General features: G+C 46.6%; 1 protein-coding gene across 1 annotated transcript in view; it reads left to right on the top strand.

The window, feature by feature from the left end:
- Positions 1–14618, top strand: part of LOC125516447 (tRNA ligase 1-like) — a 46056-nt gene extending 31438 nt beyond the window's left edge. The window contains exons 7-17 of the mRNA XM_048681885.1: positions 10753–10859; positions 10981–11106; positions 11868–11932; positions 12035–12199; positions 12292–12405; positions 13071–13126; positions 13373–13404; positions 13520–13689; positions 13884–13963; positions 14229–14294; positions 14384–14618. Of these exons, the coding sequence (XP_048537842.1) occupies positions 10753–10859; positions 10981–11106; positions 11868–11932; positions 12035–12199; positions 12292–12405; positions 13071–13126; positions 13373–13404; positions 13520–13689; positions 13884–13963; positions 14229–14294; positions 14384–14618 (1216 nt within the window). The remainder of the gene's footprint in view (positions 1–10752; positions 10860–10980; positions 11107–11867; positions 11933–12034; positions 12200–12291; positions 12406–13070; positions 13127–13372; positions 13405–13519; positions 13690–13883; positions 13964–14228; positions 14295–14383) is intronic.
- The last annotated feature ends 5805 nt before the right edge of the window (positions 14619–20423 follow it).

Here is a 20423-nt window from a genome sequence, read left to right as displayed (position 1 = left end):
ATTTGAAAGTACCATTAAGCGTTTTGATCTATCCTTATAGATCTTGATGCTCAATGTTCAAGTAGCTTAATCCAGGCTTTCATTTGAAAAACACTTTCCAAATAACCCTATATGCTTTCCAGAAATTCTACGTCATTTCTGATCAACAATATGTCAACAACATATATTCAGCAGAAATTCTATAGTGCTCCCACTCACTTCTTTGGAAATACAAGTTTCTCATAAACTTTGTATACACCCAAAATCTTTGATCATCTCATCAAAGCATACATTCCAACTCCGAGATGCTTACTCCAGTCCTTAGAAGGGTTGCTGGAGCTTTGCATACTTATTAGCATCTTTCAGGATTGACAAAACCTTCCGGTTGTATCACATACAACCTTTCCTCAAGAAAATTGTCGAGGAAACAATGTTTTGACATCCTATCTGCAAGATTTCATAAATAATGCATTGACTGCTAATATAATTCCAACAGACTCTTAGCATCACTACGAGTGAGAAAGTCTCATCGCAGTCAACTCCTTGAAGTTGCCGGTAAACATCTTAACGATAAGTCGAGCTTTCTTAATGGTGACACTTACCATCATTGTCTGTCTTCCTTTCAAAATCCATCTGTACTCAACAGCCTTACGACCATCGAGCCGTTCCGCCAAAGTCTACACTTTGTTTTCATACATGGATCCTCTCTCGGATTTTATGGCCTCGTGCCATTTATCGGAATCCGGGCCCACCATCGCTTCTCCATAGCTCGTAGGTTCATTGTTGTCTAGCAACATGACTTTCAAGACAGGATTACGTACCACTCTGAAGTAGTACGCGTCCTTGTCATCCTACGAGGTTTGGTAGTGACTTGATCTGAAGTTTCATGATCACTATCATAAGCTTCCACTTCAATTGTTGTAGGTGCCACAGGAACAACTTCCTGTGCCCTGCCACACACTAGTTGAAGAGACGGTTCAATAACCTCATCAAGTCTCCACCATCCTCCCACTCAATTCTTTCGAGAGAAACTTTTCCTCGAGAAAGGACCCGATTCTAGAAATAATCCCTTATTGCTTTTGAATCTGAGACAGGAGGTATACCCAACTGTTTTGGGTGTCCTATGAAGATGCATTTATCCGCTTTGGGTTCGAGCTTATCAGCCTGAAACTTTTTCGCATAAGCGTCGCAGCCCCAAACTTTTAAGAAATGACAGCTTAGGTTTCTCTAAACCATAGTTCATACGGTGTCATCTCATCGGAATTACATGGTGCCCTATTTAAAGTGAATGCGGTTTGTCTCTAATGCCTAACCCATAAACTATCGTGGTAATTCGATAAGAGACATCATGATATGCATCATATCCAATAGGGTGCAGTTATGATGTTCGAACACACCATCACACTATGGTGTTCCAGGCTGTATTAGTTGTGAAACAATTTCCACAATGTCTTAATTCTGTGCCAAACTCGTAATTCAGATATTCATCTCTATGATCATATCATAGATCTTTTATCATCTTGTCACGACGATCTTTCAACTTCACCCTGAAATTACTTGAACCTTTCAATAATTCAGACTCGTGATTCATCAAGTAAATATACTCAACATCTACTCAAATCATCTGTGAAGTAAGAACATAACGATATCCACTACATGCATCAGCACTCATTGGATTGCACACATCAAAATGTATTACTTCCAACAAGTTTCTTTCTAGTTCCATTTTACTGAAAACGAGGCTTTCAGTCATCTTGCCCATGTGGTATGATTTGCATGTATCAAGTGATTCAAAATCAAGTGAGTCCAAACGGTCCATTTGCATGGAGTTTCTTCATGCATATACACCAATAGACATGGTTCGCATGTCTCAAACTTTTCAAAAACGAGTGAGCCCAAAGATCCATCAACATGGACTTCATGCGTTTTATACCGATATGACTTACGTGGCAGTGCCACAAGTAGGTGGTACTATCATTACTATCTTATGGCATGAACATGTGTATCACTACGATCGAGATTCAATGAACCATTTATTTTAGGTGCAAGACCATTGAAGGTATTATTCAAATAAATAGAGTAACCGTTACTCTCCTTAAATGAATAACCGTATTGCAATAGACATAATCCAATCATGTCTATGCTCAATGCAAACACCAATCTCGATGGTAGAGGGAGTGTGCGATGCTTGATCATATCAACATTGGAAACACTTCCAACACATATCGTCAGCTCACCTTTAGCTAGTCTCCGTTTATTCCGTAGCTTTTATTTCGAGTTACTAACACTTATCAACCGAACCGGTATCTAATACCCTGGTGCTACTAGGAGTACTAGTAAAGTACACATTAACATAATGTATATCCAATATACTTCTATCGACCTTGCCAGCCTTCTCATCTACCAAGTATCTAGGGTAATTTTGCTCCAATGGCTGTTCCCCTTATTACAGAAGCACTCAGTCTCGGGTTTGGGTTCAACTTTGGGTTTCTTCACTAGAGCAGCAGCTGAATTGCCGTTTCATGAAGTATCCCTTTGTTCCCTTGCCCTTCTTGAAACTAGTGGTTTCACCAACCATCAACAATTGATGCTCCTTCTTGATTTCCACTTTCGTGGTGTCAAACATCGCGAATATCTCAAGGATCATCATATATGTCCCTGATATATTATAGTTCATCACGAAGCTCAAGCAGCTTGGTGGTAATGACTTTGGAGAAACATCACTATCTCATCTGGAAGATCAACTCCCACTCGATTCAAGCGATTGTTGTACTCAGACAATCTGAGCACAAGTTCAACAATTGAGCTTTTCTCCCTTAGTTTGCAGGCTAAGAAAGTCGTCGGAGGTCTTATACCTCTTGACGTGGGCACGAGCCTGAAATCCCAATTTCAGTCCTTGGAACATCTCATATGTTCTGCAATGTTTCAAAAACGTCTTTGGTGCCTCAATTCTAAACCATTTAGCATTACGCACTGAACTATCATGTAGTCATCAAAATGTGTATGTCAGATGTTCGCAACATCCACAGACGACGTTCGAGGTTCAGCACACTGAGCGGTGCATTAAGGACATAAGCCTTCTATGAAACAATGAGGACAATCCTCAGTTTACGGACCTAGTCCGCATAATTGCTACTATCAACTTTCAACTAAATTTTCTCTAGGAACATAACTAAACAGTAGAACTAAAGCGCGAGCTACGACATAATTTGCGAAGACCTTTTGACTATGTTCAGGATAATTAAGTTCATCTTCTGAACTCCCACTCAGATAGACATCCCTCTAGTCATCTAAGTGATTACATGACCCGAGTCAACTAGGCCGTGTCCGATCATCACGTGAGACGGACTAGTCAACATCGGTGAACATCTTCATGTTGATCGTATCTACCATACGACTCATGCTCGACCTTTCGGTCTCTTGTGTTCCGAGGCCATGTCTGTACACATGCTAGGCTCGTCAAGTCAACCTAAGTGTTTCGCGTGTGTAAATCTGTCTTACACCCGTTGTATGTGAACGTAAGAATCTATCACACCCGATCATCACGTGGTGCTTCGAAACGACGAACTTTCGCAACGGTGCACAGTTAGGGGGGAACACCTTCTTGAAATTTTAGTGAGGGATCATCTTATTTACTACCGTCATTCTAAGTAAACAAGATGCAAAAACATGATAAACATCACATGCAATCAAATAATAGTGACATGATATGGCCAATATCATATAGCTCCTTTGATCTCCATCTTGGGGCTCCATGATCATCTTGTCACCGGCATGACACCATGATCTCCATCATCATGATCTCTATCATCGTGTCTTCATGAAGTTGTCTCGTCAACTATTACTTCTACTACTATAGCTAACGGTTAGCAATAAAGTAAAGTAATTACATGACGTTTATGTTGACACGCAGGTCATAAATAAATTAAGACAACTCCTATGGCTCCTGCCGGTTGTCATACTCATCGACATGCAAGTCGTGATTCCTATTACAAGAACATGATCATCTCATACATCACATATATCATTCATCACATCCTTTTGGCCATATCACATCACATAGCATACCCTTTTCATCGAATCCGATCCGACTAAAGTGGGAGACAGACACCCGCTAGCCACCTTTATGCAACTAGTGCATGTCAGTCGGTGGAACCAGTCTCACGTAAGAGTACGTGTAAGGTCGGTCCGGGCCGCTTCATCCCACAATGCCACCGAATCAAGATTGGACTAGTAACGGTAAGCATATTGAACAAAATCAACGCCCACAACTACTTTGTGTTCTACTCGTGCATAGAAACTACGCATAGACCTAGCTCATGATGCCACTGTTGGGGAACGTAGCATAAATTCAAAATTTTCCTACGTGTCACCAAGATCTATCTATGGAGTCATCTAGCAACGAGGGAGGATTGGATCTACATACCCTTGTAGATCGCGCGCGGAAGCGTTCAAGAGAACGGGGTTGATGGAGTCGTACTCGTCATGATCCAAATCACCGATGATCCTAGCGCCGAACGGACGGCACCTCCGCGTTCAACACACGTACGGAGCAGCGACGTCTCCTCCTTCTTGATCCAGCAAGGGGGAAGGAGAGGTTGATGGAGATCCAGCAGCACGACGGCGTGGTGGTGGAAGTAGCGGGAATCCAACAGGGCTTCGCCAAGCGCTGTGGGAGGAGGGAGATGTGTCATGGGAGGGAGAGGGAGGCGCCAGGGCTTAGGTATGGTTGCCCTCCCTTCCCCCCACTATATATAGGGCCAAGGGAGAGGGGGAGGGCGCAGCCTTGCCCCTTCCTCCAAGGAAGGGTGCGGCCAAGGGAGGAGTCCCTCCTCCCCAAGGCACCTCGGAGGTGCCTTCCCCCTTTAGGACTCTCCCCTCCTCTTGTTCCTTTGGCGCATGGGCCTCTAGGGGCTGGTGCCCTTGGCCCATATAGGCCAAGGCGCACCCCCTACAGCCCATGTGGCCCCGGGGCAGGTGGCCCCACCCGGTGGACTCCCGGGACCCTTTCGGTGGTCCCGGTACAATACCGGTGATCCCGAAACTTGTCCCGATGGCTGAAATAGCACTTCCTATATATAATTCTTTACCTCCGGACCATTCCGGAACTCCTCGTGACGTCCGGGATCTCATCCGGGACTCCGAACAACTTTCGGGTTACCGCATACTAATATCTCTATAACCCTAGCGTCACCGAACCTTAAGTGTGTAGACCCTACGGGTTCGGGAACCATGTAGACATGACCGAGACGTTCTCCGGTCAATAACCAACAGCGGGATCTGGATACCCATGTTGGCTCCCACATGTTCCACGATGATATCATCGGATGAATCACGATGTCAAGGACTTAATCAATCCCGTATACAATTCCCTTTGTCTAGCGGTACGATACTTGCCCGAGATTCGATCGTCGGTATCCCGATACCTTGTTCAATCTCGTTACCGGCAAGTCTCTTTACTCGTTCTGTAACACATCATCCCGTGATAAACTCCTTGATCACATTGTGCACATTATGATGATGTCCTACCGAGTGGGCCCAGAGATACCTCTCCGTTTACACGGAGTGACAAATCCCAGTCTCGATTCGTGCCAACCCAACAGACACTTTCGGAGATACCCGTAGTGTACCTTTATAGCCACCCAGTTACGTTGTGACGTTTGGCACACCCAAAGCACTCCTACGGTATCCGGGAGTTGCACAATCTCATGGTCTAAGGAAATGATACTTGACATTAGAAAAGCTTTAGCATACGAACTACACGATCTAGTGCTATGCTTAGGATTGGGTCTTGTCCATCACATCATTCTCCTAATGATGTGATCCCGTTATCAACGACATGCAATGTCCATGGTCAGGAAACCGTAACCATCTATTGATCAACGAGCTAGTCAAATAGAGGCTTACTAGGGACATTGTGTTGTCTATGTATCCACACATGTATCTGAGTTTCCTATCAATACAATTCTAGCATGGATAATAAATGATTATCATGAACAAGGAAATATAATAATAATCAATTTATTATTGCCTCTAGGGCATATTTCCAACAATTATCTCTCTATGCGCCAGGGGAAATGAAAAATTGCGGGCGTGCCAGTGTACTGAGTACACAATGAAAAGGATGCGGGAAACAAGGATTTCATTAATCTCATTGGAGAAACAAAAGTACAAGATCCCGTAAAGAAAAAGTGTGCTCTGTGGCCTACTAGCGCGGCCAGCCTGACTATGGCGATTGATGTCTCCTGGTTCCCGGGGCCTCGGAAGGCTCCCGGTTAATTACTCTTGCGGGTTGCTTCGCGAGATACCTCCGATTAAGCTGTGTGGTCGTCTTCGTCGTCTTCGCTTCTCGTCCTCGTCGGTACACGCGCCGCAAGTGGCGTGGCCTTAGCGGTGGCCGCGCCCGCCCTCGCCGTCGTGCCTCGTCGGTCTTGGCGGCGTTGGAGTAGTTGGTGTTGGGGTAGCATGGGTCGCGGTCAGCTCAGACTTCTTGATGACCTGTTGCTTCATCGGGGTGTTCAAGGGGCTACGCCTTGCGGGAGTAACGGTTTGGGGAGACCGGCGTCAGTGTAAAAATAAACTGACACGCGCTCACATTGGCGTGGCCGGGGTGGTTGGCGCCTCATCTTGGCTAGACGCCAAGTATTTGGCGGTCTGCCAAGGCAAAGGCACCGCCTCACAGGGCCGTGGAAAGTGGTGTCGCAAAGGCCGCGTCGCCTTGGGCTGGTACTACGCGAAAGAGTGACCTGTGCGCCGGCGATGCCATGGACCTGTACACTAAGGACCTGTCCGCCATAGTGGGTGCGCCTCTCGAAGGAGGGACCGGTCTTGGACAGCGTCGTTGCAATCTTTGGTTCAGTGATGGATCTGTACGCCATTGACCTGTTCGTCGGGGACGCGGGCCCCCTAAAGGAAGAACCGGTCTTAGACCCGTCGTTGCGGATATTGGTTCCACCAAGTATCTGTATGTCGTGATGGGAAAGGCGGGGGGCTGCGTTGTCGGCGAGCTCCGGTTCCGCCGCACCGTCCCCTGCAAGAGTGTGACACAAAACCTGTCCACCGTGGCCTTGTTCATCGCAATCTATGCGTCATGAAGGGAAAAGCGAGACTCGGGCTGCGTCGTCAGCGAGCTCCGGTTCCGCCATGCCGTCTCCTCCAAGAACGTGATGCAAAACTTGTACGCCTGTGTATCCTTTGCCGTGAACCTGTTCACAGTGGTCCTGTTCGTCGCAATCCATGCGTCGCGACCTGTACACCGTGGGCTATTCGCCGAGCGCCATGAAGGCCGCCATGGTAGAGCGCCGGAGCTAGCGGTTGCGCCGCGTAGTTGGCGAGCTCCGGCAGCTCCTGAGTCATCTCCAGCTAAGAACATGACACCTGAAAATAAAAGGCTTGGCGTAGACGATCTCCGGCGGTGTCGGTGCAGTTTGCTGTTTCGGAGCCGTCATCTCCGACGGCGGCGATGGGATCACACGAGGGTCATCTCCGGTGACTGGCACATATTTTCCGCGTAGCGCATGCATGCTAGAGAGGAGACAGAAGGAAATAGATGTATTAGATCAAAATCTCGCCCTTCGGGAACGTGAGCTTGGTGTTCATGTCGCTGAAGTCCTTGCCGCCCTTGTACGAATGGCCGTCGGTCTCCGTTGCGGCTGCGGTTCCTGCAAGATGCGTTTTGCCTCTGGTGTTTTGTGAGGGGTTTGCCGTGTGTTGGATGGATGGGCGTGATGGCTGGCTGATGAGTTGGATGGATGCGTGCTTGGTGGCTGGTGAGTGCGCCGGCGACGGATGGATGTAGCACCGGCGACGAATGGATGTGCGTGATGAATGGATGGATCTCCTAATGGATGGGTGTGTGCGTTGTGAAGGGCGGCGGCCTTGTGGCGTCTCTCCGTGGTCTCCCTGCGTGAAGGATCTGTGCCTTTATATAGGCAGGCGGCTAGGGTTGCGTGCGATCCCTGCGGCAAGGTAGCACGCCGCCGATTTTCAGTTGGGCGAGCGCCTCGTTAGCGAGAAGCGTGGAGCGGTGCTTATCTCTTCCCACGGTGGCTGCTCGTGCATGCTTATCCCAACCATTGACCAGCCCACTAATCTGTGCCTAATCAGCCTATGACTATACGGTGGACCTGCTGAGACACGTACAAATTATATCTATGCGGTGAGCTAGAGCGTGGCTTTTGAACTAGTATCGTGTCAGGTTGAAACACTGGCCGTAATATTTAATTATATATCCATGATTAAGCCTGCTAGTTAACATGCAATGTATGCATGCATCCGTTTCTGATTCTTTAGTCCACACTAGAAAAAAAAGTTAGTGAAACAGCAATGGCCATCTTGTGAGCTTTAGCTAGATACACATAGGCATGGAGAAGCTTTCCCATTCACGTGCACATACAAAACACTATCGTATTTGTTTCTCCTGTGATTCTAAGAGAAAAGTTAGGAAAAACATTATAAAAAAACTTTCCGCGCTCATAGATACTTCGCGTGACAAAATCTCGTCGAACACTCCTCATAGACTTGGCGATGATCGGCCGATATCTCATCAAGACTAGGCTTAATGATGTTATCAGCGTTTACCTCAGATGGCTTGGGAAGATCAGACATGATGGATGATGACGATTGATCTTCGGTTCCCAACGGAGTCGCCAAAAAGTGTGTTGACACACGAACACGTCACGTGTACCCTCGACGCCGGGGTGATGCACCGTAGTTCACGTCGAAGGAGACCCGACCGACAGCGCGATACGCAAGACAGTCGACGGGCGCTTTTGCAGACCTGAAACCCCCACACCCCCGGAGGGACCCCGTCAGGGAGTGCGGCGGCTATGGGCTGCCCTAGGTCGATTTGCTCGCCCCTAGAGCCTCGGGATTCGCAGCTCCCAAACACGAAGAACAACGAAGAACGAGATAGAAAAACGGCGGAGAGATAAAACGTAGATGAAAAAGTAGTATATTGATTTGTTCGATTGTGTGTTGTTCAATCGGCCGTCACCCCCAACATATATAAGAGGCGGCTGGACTTCGCGTACAAGTAAAGGATTCATCTAGGCTTTCCTTACAAGAAAAATTACATCAATTCACGTCCTAAAATCCTAATTCTATTCCAACTCGGATTCAGTCTGAATCTGGCCCAAACTCTGTCTTCCTTCTTGCGCGGGCCGCCGGGCTTGCATATGATCTCCGACCGAGACGGCCCAAATATCAAACTTGTGCGCCTCGACGATACGAACAACTCTCATGTTGATCATTTTTTCAAATAAGGCCATCTTGAATACTTTTCATGGTCATCTTTATCTTCCAGTCGGACTCGGTTTTGCAGTAGACTGGATTATCCGAGTCTCGTGGTGAATTTATAGGCTATATATTATCTCTGATGATGATGACTCCAAAATCAAAATTTACCGTCTTGATGATACGCACAACTTCTGTATTGAACACTTCTTCATCCAAGGTCATTTTGATAAACTTTCGAGCACATGTTCAATTTCACTCGGACTTGAGCTCATCCACTCGGATATTAGATACTTTCACACGGATCGTCCGATTGGACTTTTTCACTCGGAAGACAATCTTTCACTCGGATGACTATATTTCTACTCGGATGACTATATTTCCACTCGGATGACTATATTTCCACTCGGAAGGCACTATCTTATTCAACCGGCAAGTTTTCGTCCCGATGGTAATCTTTTCACTCGGAATATTTTCACCTGGACGACAATTTCACTTGGATGATCATATTTTCACTCGGATGACTATATTTCCACTCGGATAATAATAAGTTCATCCGGCCAGCAAACTTCCACTCGACCGTACAATTTCACTCGACCGTAAACTTTCACTCGACCGTAAACTTTCACTCGGATGGTAAACTTTTCACTCGGATTTCCGACTGAAAACATAGCCCGATCTTGATTTGTCTCTCCAGGCCTCATATGATATCGGATTGAGACGAATTATATATGAAAATCGATCGACTCGACGAGACGAAACTTTTCCATGTTGAAGGTTTTTCGATTCAAGGCCGTATTGATGGCCAAATTACTCGCGCAACCTATCAGACAAGTGTCTGGCACCTCGCGCCATATTTCCGTTGAGATTCAGTCTGCAGTATATTGCCTCTAACTTTTGCATATGAACTCGGATTGAGATGATTTATATATCAAAATCGATTGCTTCGACGAGACGAAGACAATTCCTTAAGAGTGCTCCTTCATCCGAGGTCATCTTGAAGACGTGATTGGCCAAAAACCACTCGGAACATTGAACTATGCCACTCGGAGTATAGTTTCGGTCCGTAAGATAAAGTCGAATGAATATAACCGAAACATCAAAGTGGTTCCACTCGGTGACGTGAATATTTTTATGCTGAAAAATCATTCACTCGAGACCATCTTCATTGCAATCTGTATCTTGCCAAAATCAGGTGTCAACACCAGTGTTTCGAAAACAAATGCAGTGTTATTATGTTTCCGCAGTAAGTGTTGCTTGAATACGATGATCAACCAATGTTACTGAATTCTTTACATTGATGTGTATCCTTTGAATTATAGCCTATTGGAGCTCTTCAATGCACTGTCTGTATTGTATTATTGCTAGAAATTGTTCAACAGCTAGGTTCTTTTTTGTGTCTATGTCACTTTGCAGCTATTTTCATGTCATTCATCTGTTTGATGGCATGCAAGTATAACTCTCAGATGAACGTACATATGCATTTGGCACTGGGTCCGCTCATAACATTATTATGCTTTCTGTTTACATCTCCATTAGGAAATCTGCCACTTCATTCTTTACTGCCTACGACACATTGTGTGAAGAGGGGACAGCCACACCCGTTTGCAAAGTCCTTGGTAAAATAGCTGATATATCTGTGCCAGGTATGACTATCTCAAAAAGTTTTTGTTTTTGCCTGGCACTCTTTATCTTTTACTGCTGCTCTAAACTAGACTGTATATTTTCATCTCTCCCCATCATTGAAGTACTGACTATTTGTTCTAGGATCAAAGGATCATGTAATTGTGCAAGGTGAGATACTTGAAGGTCTGGTTGCCCGTATTGTCAGTTGCGAAAGTTCGGTTCAAATGGGAGTTCTGAGGGACTTTCGACAACCTTCATTAGACGGAGGTAGGCCGCTATAATGAAGTTGTCTTGTTGTTTGAGTGAATATATGAGTTGTTTAAGAAGATTTCAGTTTATTTATAAATGACCTTGGCCAAGCTTTCATCTCTAATTTAATTTTCTTTAATTTTTTGAAGTCACCTAGTAAAACTTCCTCTCATCTGAGGAAAACCAGGCAACCTTTGTTGTTTTAATATTATACCGCATGGTAGTGCTTTTCCTGTTAGTCACTTAGTCTGCTTCTGACTCTGAGCATGGTAAACTTTCAAACACTGATGCATATAGTCAATACATATTGTTGACCTGATAGTCCGATGCATATACGGAGATTCACCATTTTCCAAAAAAGTGCCCACACAACTATATGTATTGGAACTATTTTTAATCAATAGCAATTGATATATCATGGTTGGAACTTTAGATCACAGCGGTTGATCACATTTGACCAATTCTGCATAAGTGAATACAAAAGAAGTGATTCCAGCAAACATGAAAGTATGGAGTATGAACTTATGTTCAGCGGGTGGTATTAAGCTCAGCCTAACATATGTGGTTCAAGCTCAAACTAACAAAAAAGAGGAAACATTGACTCCTGGAAATGGGTGTCACAGATCTGGGAACCTTAATGTCAGTACACTATTATTCTATCCTAACAAAGATTTTCTGATGCATTTAAACATGTTCCGAGATTGTTTGATGCTTCTGAGCTGTGAATTTGTGAACACTTTATATGTTCTACTGATTCAGAAAGTTTCTATTATATGCAGGCGACTCTGATTTAGGACCAAGTTTACGAGAAATATGCGCTGCTAATAGGTCAGATGAGAAGCAGGTATTATTTAATGTTGTGAAGTGGTATTCCCATCTCCTTCATGACTTATCTTAACTTTTGTATTGGTTCTATCTTGCTGTAACATATATTTTTACATGACAGCAAATTAAAGCACTTCTTGAAAATGCTGGGTCATCATTGTGTTCAGACCACTGCGATCGGTTTGGAAACAGTGGTCTTGACGCTCAATCTCGAAATGCTGATAGATCAGTTGTCACTCATTTTTTGCAAGCACATCCCACGGACTATGCAACTAAGAAATTGCAGGTTAGCAGATGTTATTGGTTCTTGTCCAACAATAGATTCTTCTTGACTGCAACGTCAGCAAGTCAATAGCTTGTTGTTCTGGACTGTTACAGGAGATGATCCGTCTGATGAAGAAGAAAAATCTCCCTGCAGCTTTCAAATGTTACTGGAATTACCAAAAAATTGATTCTTTTTCAAATGATAACTTGCATTATAAGATGAGACTGGCTTTTTAGCTCCCTCTTATCTTCCCCGTTCTCTATGGTTGTCTTGCCTCGTGATCTGGTGCCCCGGTCTGCCATGGCATTGTTTATTTGCAGTGCTGCGATTCCTTGTGTTTGCCAACTGACGTGCATGGGGCAGTGCCACTGTATGCCTGCACATGGACCCATCCCATCATTGCCATCTCCCGTGATGTGTGAAGCTTTTTCTCACGTCACAAGCAGTCTTGAGATATGAAGAAAAGAGAGGAGAGAGAGAGCATTTCTTTTTCCACTGCCATAAGCAGTCTCTTTCACGTTGTGAGAGGACGCTTTTTAATTAGAGAGGTGCTATGAGAGAGAAGGGAGAGAGGTATTCTGTCAGAGATACAAGAGAGAGAAAGGAAAAAGGTGCTGTACATTTAGTTATCTGTGCCGTTGTTTTATCATGTACTAGCAGTGAGAACAGGATCCTACATCGGGCCTGTCAGCGCTACAGTGACCTGCAACCTTTGTCAGGAACCACTGTGGAAACAGGTGCCTACAGCTACCGCATCACAAGAATTAAATAAGCTGACAAAGCTGCAAATGGTCTCGTACTAGTCAGGCCCAACACGAATCTCAGCTGGACTGGACGGCCAGATAAGAGGGTGCCGGGACTTCCGGGAGCCACCACATCTTTCCATTACAAGATGGTTATCCATGTGCACAAGGATTCTGCTTTTAGACGTTATCAGCAAGAGATAAGGTAAGATTTTGCCATAGTTTATCTCTCATCTCCCTTCGCCATTTATGGTTACATACGCATACTAACTATTTGCTCTGTTTCCCTATACAACGAGTTCCTGTCTACCATGGTCATTTTCTTATACTATTAATGGCTTCTTAGTTCCCACGCCCGCCTTGTAATATGAAATAGAGAAAGTGTCTCATTAGCTTTCTCTTTTTGATATTTATTTATTAATTCTCATGAATCCTGCATTTTTCTTTCTAGGAAAAATCAAGAGTTGTGGCCACTGTACAGAGGTAAGATGAACCTTTTGTTTCATAAAACTCTCACCTCTTTTGACAACTAATTCTCAGCTCTTGCAATTAATACCTGTACTGATGCACCTTTGACTGACCTATGTTTCATGGCTAGGTTTCTTTGTTGATGTAAACTTGTTCAAGGCTGCTGAACTTCCCAAAGACAGTTTTAACGCTTTACCAGAAAATGTCAATGGTGTTTCGAATTCAAGATCGTCAACTAAGGATGGTCTGGTTGATGAAGATTCAAATTTGATGGTTAAACTAAAATTCCTGACCTATAAGGTACTTTGCCATTGTTTTCAGCTTATTTTGGCACTTTGCTCGGTGGTCACTTTTTGAAATATGAATACTATGCTCTTTACCCTGGATTGGTTACTTTCTCTTTGGACTTCCTTTTCTTAACTAGATTTTCTGTTCTTGTGCATGGAAGATGAATATGTATCTTGTAACTACCTTCTTATATTTCTACCTGAGAGATAAGGACGTTTTTAATTCGAAATGGCCTGTCCACCCTCTTCAAAGATGGCCCATCTGCTTACAGAACTTACTACCTGAGGTATGTTGTGTAGGCCAATCTTACCTAACTTTCAAGCTTCAGTTTTCTTCCACTGCTTCTCTACTATACATGGCCACACAAATGTCTTTGAAATGCAAGGAATTTCCCTTGGGTAAGTCATGGTTTCATGCTTGAAGACTCTAGACGTATGCAGTTGATGTAGCTGAGTTGTCAATTGTGACTACTATACATACACGATCGTTGCTGCTTTTGTATTGAATGCACAAAAAGCGCTTCCCCTGATATCAATACAAATGGTTTATAGGCAAATGGAGATCTGGGGAACATCACCTAGTAAGCAAAAAGAGCTTGCCAAAATGTTGGACGAATGGTACATTGCTAATTTCCCTCCCTCTCTTTTCAAAGCATTTGTATCCTTACAAATGGTTTTGTTAATTCAATCGGTTTACCTGTTGGCAGGGCTGTCTACATCAGACAGGAGTGTGGGGACGCGCAACCGTCATCCTCGACATATCTTACTGAAGCTGAACCTTTCCTCGAACAGTACGCGAAGCGCAGCCCCGCAAACCGGGCTTTGGTAGGGGCTGCCGGTGGCTTGGTTCAAACAGATGATTTCTTAGCCATACTCGATGCACGAAGAGACGAAGAGGGCGACCTTAATAAGCCAGAACGTGGGGCAGCTCCTTCTAGTTAGCACTGACCAGGGATAAGCTCGAGAGTCTATATGCAGTTGGAGAGGTAGCACCAAGCTCGCGGAATAGCGCGGCCAGTATGGAATCTGAGCTTCAGGTGCGAAAAAATAGAATAAATGAACTTGGGCCGTCGGATGGGAGATGAGTGGCAGCACAGATTCTGGTAGAGGGATCTGCTCCCACTTCACGAAACACAACCCTATTAACAGATGGATATAATACATGACTTTTGCGGTAACGACCTCTAAATCACATCCGTTTCCAAATCTGCACAATGTTGATGTCAACATACATGCATGCATATCAGGTGATACACAACCTGAGATGATCATTTTTAAGACTGACTATTAAATACAAAATGATCACTGCACAACATGCATTGGTATTAAAAATGAGCTTCATGTGCAGCGAGAGATGGCACCAAACATATACATTTCATTTGAGCACAAACATGTCTGTTCAACAAAAGAATTACAATTATCTTGCCGAAAATTGAGTTTTGCATGGGTGCAGGATTTTTTTTTGGTTCTTTATTAATCTAGCAACAGTCTATAAACATCACCAGTCATCCAAAACATTCTAAATCACATTCCATATCGAAGATAAAAGAACAACTTTCCTTAGCACTATACTACTCCCTCCGTTCCATATTACTTGTCGTTGATTTAGTACAAAGTTGTACTAAATCAGCGACAAGTAATATGAAACGGAGGGAGTACCTTCAATCTCTTTTTTTATTGGCGAACTCACCCTCAGGTCAAACAGAAATTTCTCTTGCGCAAACATCACGAGCTAAGAACCATTCTTCCTTGTTAAGAAGGCATGAACCTACTGAAGGGTTACCAACACATAGCCTGGGGCGCGACGTGGCCTGCAGTTCAATGTTCGATTGAGCACAACACGCTGGAGGAGGCAGCCAATAGCTGAGCAGCACGAGCCTGAAGTGAAGGCTGCGTTCGGTTTCTCTTGGCTCCTTTAATTTAACTCGGCTCCCGAAGCGGACCATACTTTAGCTTAATTAGACGGAGCTGCCAAAACCTAGCTCCCCAACTCCGCGGAGCGGGGAAGTTCCGAACAGGGCTGAAGTATCAGATGTAGAAACTGAATGTGTATTTTCTGAAGAATCTAGAACCCAGATTTAAATGAGTGTAAATCAAGATTCTCTATTTAAGATGCTTGTCAAATTGCGAGGACAATACTCACTCATGATCTGGGCTAGCTGATGTTCTTCAGTTGTGCACCTGAGGTAGTGTGGTATTTTTTTTAACACAAGGTAGTGAGGAAGTTAAACTCTCTCTTTTCTGCCAATATAAAGGAGTAAATAGCATAAAACTACTACTTTACAGGCTAGGGTTCCAAAAAACTATCTGTTTTTAATTTTTCTCAGATAACTACCAAATGAATGGTCGGCTGTTTCAAAAAACCCAAATTATCGAGTGATTTAAAGTTGATCGCGATCATGACACGTTGGGCCTGCACCTAAACGATCTGTCTGTTTGACCGTTAGGTTGACCGTTATCTTACAAGTGGGGCCCAAATGTCACTGTCTCTTCCTTCTCTTTTCTTTCTCTCCCTCCCCTCTGTCTCTCTCTCTCGAGCACGAGCAGGATACGCACCCCCTCCCGAGTTGGCGACTCTGTCCTCTCCCAAGCCGGCACCACCCCTCCCCGGCCTCCCTCTCTCCTCCGCCGCCGGAAGCCACCAACTCGGCGCCGCCAAACGCCACCAGCTAGCCGCCACCGGAAGCGACTAGGTCCAACGGCCAGGCGGATGCGCCAGATCGACCAGGGCGCCGCCGGAAGCCACCACATGCCGCACCAACTTGGTTGTGGCACCGGCAACGGCGGACACGCGCCGCACCAACTCGCGAGGCGGGGCTTGGCGGCTGCAAGGAGCAGCAATAGAGGTCGTCCTGGTCCTGGCTCGGCGGCTGCAAGGAGCAGCAGCAGAGGCCGCCACGGCTCGGGGGCTGCCAAGGAGCAACAGTATAGGCCGCCACAGCTCGGCGGCTGCCAAGGAGCAGCAGAAGTGGCCGTCTCTCCGACCAAGGAGCAGGAGAGGGCGTCCTGCAGGTGCGTGGCGGCGGCATGGAGCACGGCATGGCGCGGCGGCGGCCATGTACAAGGACCCGATCGCTTTTTTAGAAAAACTATAGGGACCCGATTGCTTTTTCAGAAAAATAGCAGGGACCCGATTGCTTTTTTAGCAATGTTTATAGGGGTTGTTTTGTAAAAGGTGGGGACATATTTGTAAATTTGGAAATGAACCGGGGGATTGAAGATTTTTTTGTTTGAATATGAGGTAGAGACACTGACATGTGGGCCCCACTTGTAAGTTAACGATCAACCTAACGGTCAAATAGGCAGCTCGTTTAGGTGCGGGCCCGACTTGTCATAATCGCGATCAAATTTAAATCACTCGAAGATTTGAGTTTTTTGAAACAGCCGACCACTCGTTTAGTAGGTATCTGAGAAAAATTAAAAACAGGTAGTTTTTTGAAACCCTAGCCTGTAAAGTAGTAGTTTTATGCTATTTACTCAATATAAAGGGGGGAACGTTTGCCACCGGCTGGCCGCCTGAGTCTTCGACCGGACGCGCGCAAGCCATCAGATGAGAGGACATTGCACCGCCACGCACGCGCACAGGGCCCCTCCAACCTTATCTTCTTCCCCATCGTTTTCCTTCCATCCTAAACCCTCTGGTTCCCTCTCTGTATCTCTTGCATCTGCCCTTCCATTCACGGCTGCACCACTGAGCTCGCCGTCGTCGACAGCTCCGCCACCACTGTGGCGAGCCCCTTCCCAGCGCGCCGAAAAAATCGAGACCCCTGCTATTGACTCGGGCCATGCGGGTGCGGACCCGGCGGGCTATCGTTTGCAGGCTCCAAACCACTACGCTAGAACTTGGACGTGCCCACGCTGGCTTCGAGGGGACGATGCGCCATGCTGGGACCCAACATCGGAAGGTTTTTGTTGGAAGCTCCTCACCAGCGATGAGCTGCGACAGGGAGCATACATTTTTTTAGAACAAAGACGTCAGGGGCGTCCGGCTTTAAATTAATAAAGCCCACAACATAGGCAGCGTAGCACAACCACAACACGCGACAACATACTAAAGATGAGCAAGTTTTGGGGAGCAACAAACCGGAGACGGAAATAAGTACATTACAAGGCGCGACCGGCCTAGCGAAACGAGCACGCAGGCTCGGCTGAAACTATGCAGACGGCGCAGACGATGGGGCGCGGGACTCGGCGTAGACAGAGCGAAGGCGGCTAATAGCATGACGATGGAGATCAGAGTCCTGTTGCCTTCCCAGTGGTGCCCATTGCTGCAAGAACACGATGCATTTGAAGATAACATCAACAGGGTGCGAGGGAAACACACCCTCAATAATAAACTTGTTACGAATATGCCAGATAGCCCATAACATGGCCGCCGCACACGTCCACATGACCGGGCATGTCGGGCCTTGAACCAAAGACAAGGAAGACACAAGCGCGGCACGGGAGCTGGTATCCCAATGCACCCCCGCGGCCTCGCAAACCGCGCTCCAAGCGAAACGCGACAGAGAGCACCGGAAGAAGGCGTGGTCCGCATCTTCCGGCACCCCACACAAAGCACAAGGGCCAGAGGCGGGGCCGTTGCACTTGGCAAGGTTGATCGAGGTAGGAAGGCGATCTTGGCAGAGTTGCCATAGAAAGACTTTGATCTTTAGAGGGGTTTTAGCCTTCCGACTGGTTCTAACTCTGACAGTGATGTAGGGGGTATGTATGAAGAGGCTAGATCTTAGCTATAGAGGAGTTGTAAGCACACGAGGATTACGAGTTCAGGCCCTTCTCGGAGGAAGTAACAGCCCTACGTCTCGGTGCCCGGAGGCGGTCGACTGAATTATGTGTGTATGAATAACAGGGGTGCCAACCCTTGATACTGAGGAGAGGGGTGGCTTATATAGAGTTCGCCAGGCCCCTCCAGCCCTCAGTAATGCAAGGTTTAAAGTACATTAAGACTGGGGGTTACTGGTAACGCCCCCAATAAAGTGCTATGATGACCATAAAAGCTACTTAATGACCGACCGTTTGCGTGCAGGGTGACTTTAGATCTCTTGGCAGTCGAGTGGTTGGAATTTGGTCGAGTGATTGCTTCGTGGTCGAGTGTCTTGAATCTGTCGAGTGGGATACCTCCAAGTCGATTGAAAGGTGACTTCTTCTAGGGATGTCCTTGGGTAGGGTACTTAGGACAGGTCCATGCCCCTATCCTAGGTACATAGCTTCATCATTAGCCCCGAATGGATCGAGGTTCGAGTGGGGAAGGAGTTGGGGATCTTTCCGACTGGTTCTTCATGTTATATGAACGTCTTGTTTTGGATCAATTGTCACGGATGACGTCGTCAACTTCTTTCAGTCGCCTTGATCCATTCTTGGCCTCTTGTCGAGTGAATTTCTTTACTTGTGAAGTTCCGAGTGACGGTGTGAAAGGGATCTTCTGTTTGACGAGTTGTTCTGCGGCCCGCGGATTTTGCGGGATTTGAATTTCGGGAAGCGCGCGGGACGGGGGCGACTGCAGTAATCGGATGGGATAGGACGGAAGCTCCTCGATCCCCGCACCACCTTTTTCGCCACGTACCGCGCACGCGCCTGTTGCGGGATTTGACGGGATTGCCTGGGCCTACCAGTCAGCCACTCGGAAGCGACCTCTTATAAGCTGCCGGCTCGGGACCCCCGAACAGTGCGCCTTCACTTTTCCCCCTTCCTTCACAAGATCCTCCGCCACCTCCGCTCCCACCTTGGTGCCGTAGGTCTGTTCGAGCTTCGCCGGCGACGATGGTGAAGGAGAAGACGTCGGCTCTGGAGCGCGCGAAGAAGGCGGCGGTGCAGGGGAAGGGGAAGAAGTCCGCTCGTGGCGGATCTTCCTCGAGGACTGCTCTGCCCAAGGATTGGATCCAGGGCGACTGGATGCCGTCGGTGATTCGGCAGGATGATCTCGATGATCTGGTCGAGGGGGGATTCATTCCCCATGAATCTACGCGCCTCCCGGGGTAAGAAGTCGAACCCCAGCCTCTTGATGGTGAGTGTGTCCTCCTCGCCACCCATATCGATCGTGGATTCTCTCTGCCTCCTCATCCTTTTTTCCGGAGCTTCTTGAACTTCTTCGGAGCGCAGCTCCATCACTTTACTCCCAATTCTATTGTGTATCTTGCTGCTTTCGTTTCCTTGTGTGAAAACTTCTTGGGTTGCCGCCCCATTGGGGACTCTTCAAGCACATCTTCACTTGCCGCTCTCAGTCGGTCAAGAAGGCCAAGTCGAGTGACAAACGGACGCAGGTGATCCAGCTGTGCTGGGGCTTGGCGATCCAGATGAGGGGAAAAAGTTCCTTTCCGTCTATCACTTTTCCCGAGTCAGTCCGTGGGTGGCAGTCGACTTGGTTTTACTGTAAAGACCAGGTGACCCCAGGACAGTCGACTGGGCTTCCCCCTTTTTCTCCGAATCGAGCATAAAAACCCGCCTCTCTGAAAGTGACGCTGGAGGAAAAGGCGCAAGTCAAGGTGCTGGCCGGTCGAGTGGTTCAGCTTGTCCGCGAGGGTGTGACTGGCATGGACTTGTTGGAAGTCTTCCTTCGGAGGCGCATCCAACTGCTTCAGGATCGTGACCACCCGATGTGGCTGTACTCGGGTCTCGAAGACACGACTCGGATTCACCCAGAGGAGGTCATTGACGAGATGTTGGAAGGGTGGCTGTCGAGTATCACAGGGAACAAGGACAACCCCCGAGGAGCTAGGAGGATTCCTCCACTCGACCAAACATACAAAG

This window comes from Triticum urartu, chromosome 6, assembly GCF_003073215.2.
Source record: "Triticum urartu cultivar G1812 chromosome 6, Tu2.1, whole genome shotgun sequence".
NCBI classification, from domain to species: Eukaryota; Viridiplantae; Streptophyta; class Magnoliopsida; order Poales; family Poaceae; genus Triticum; species Triticum urartu.
This window is presented reverse-complemented; position numbering and strand designations above follow the sequence as displayed.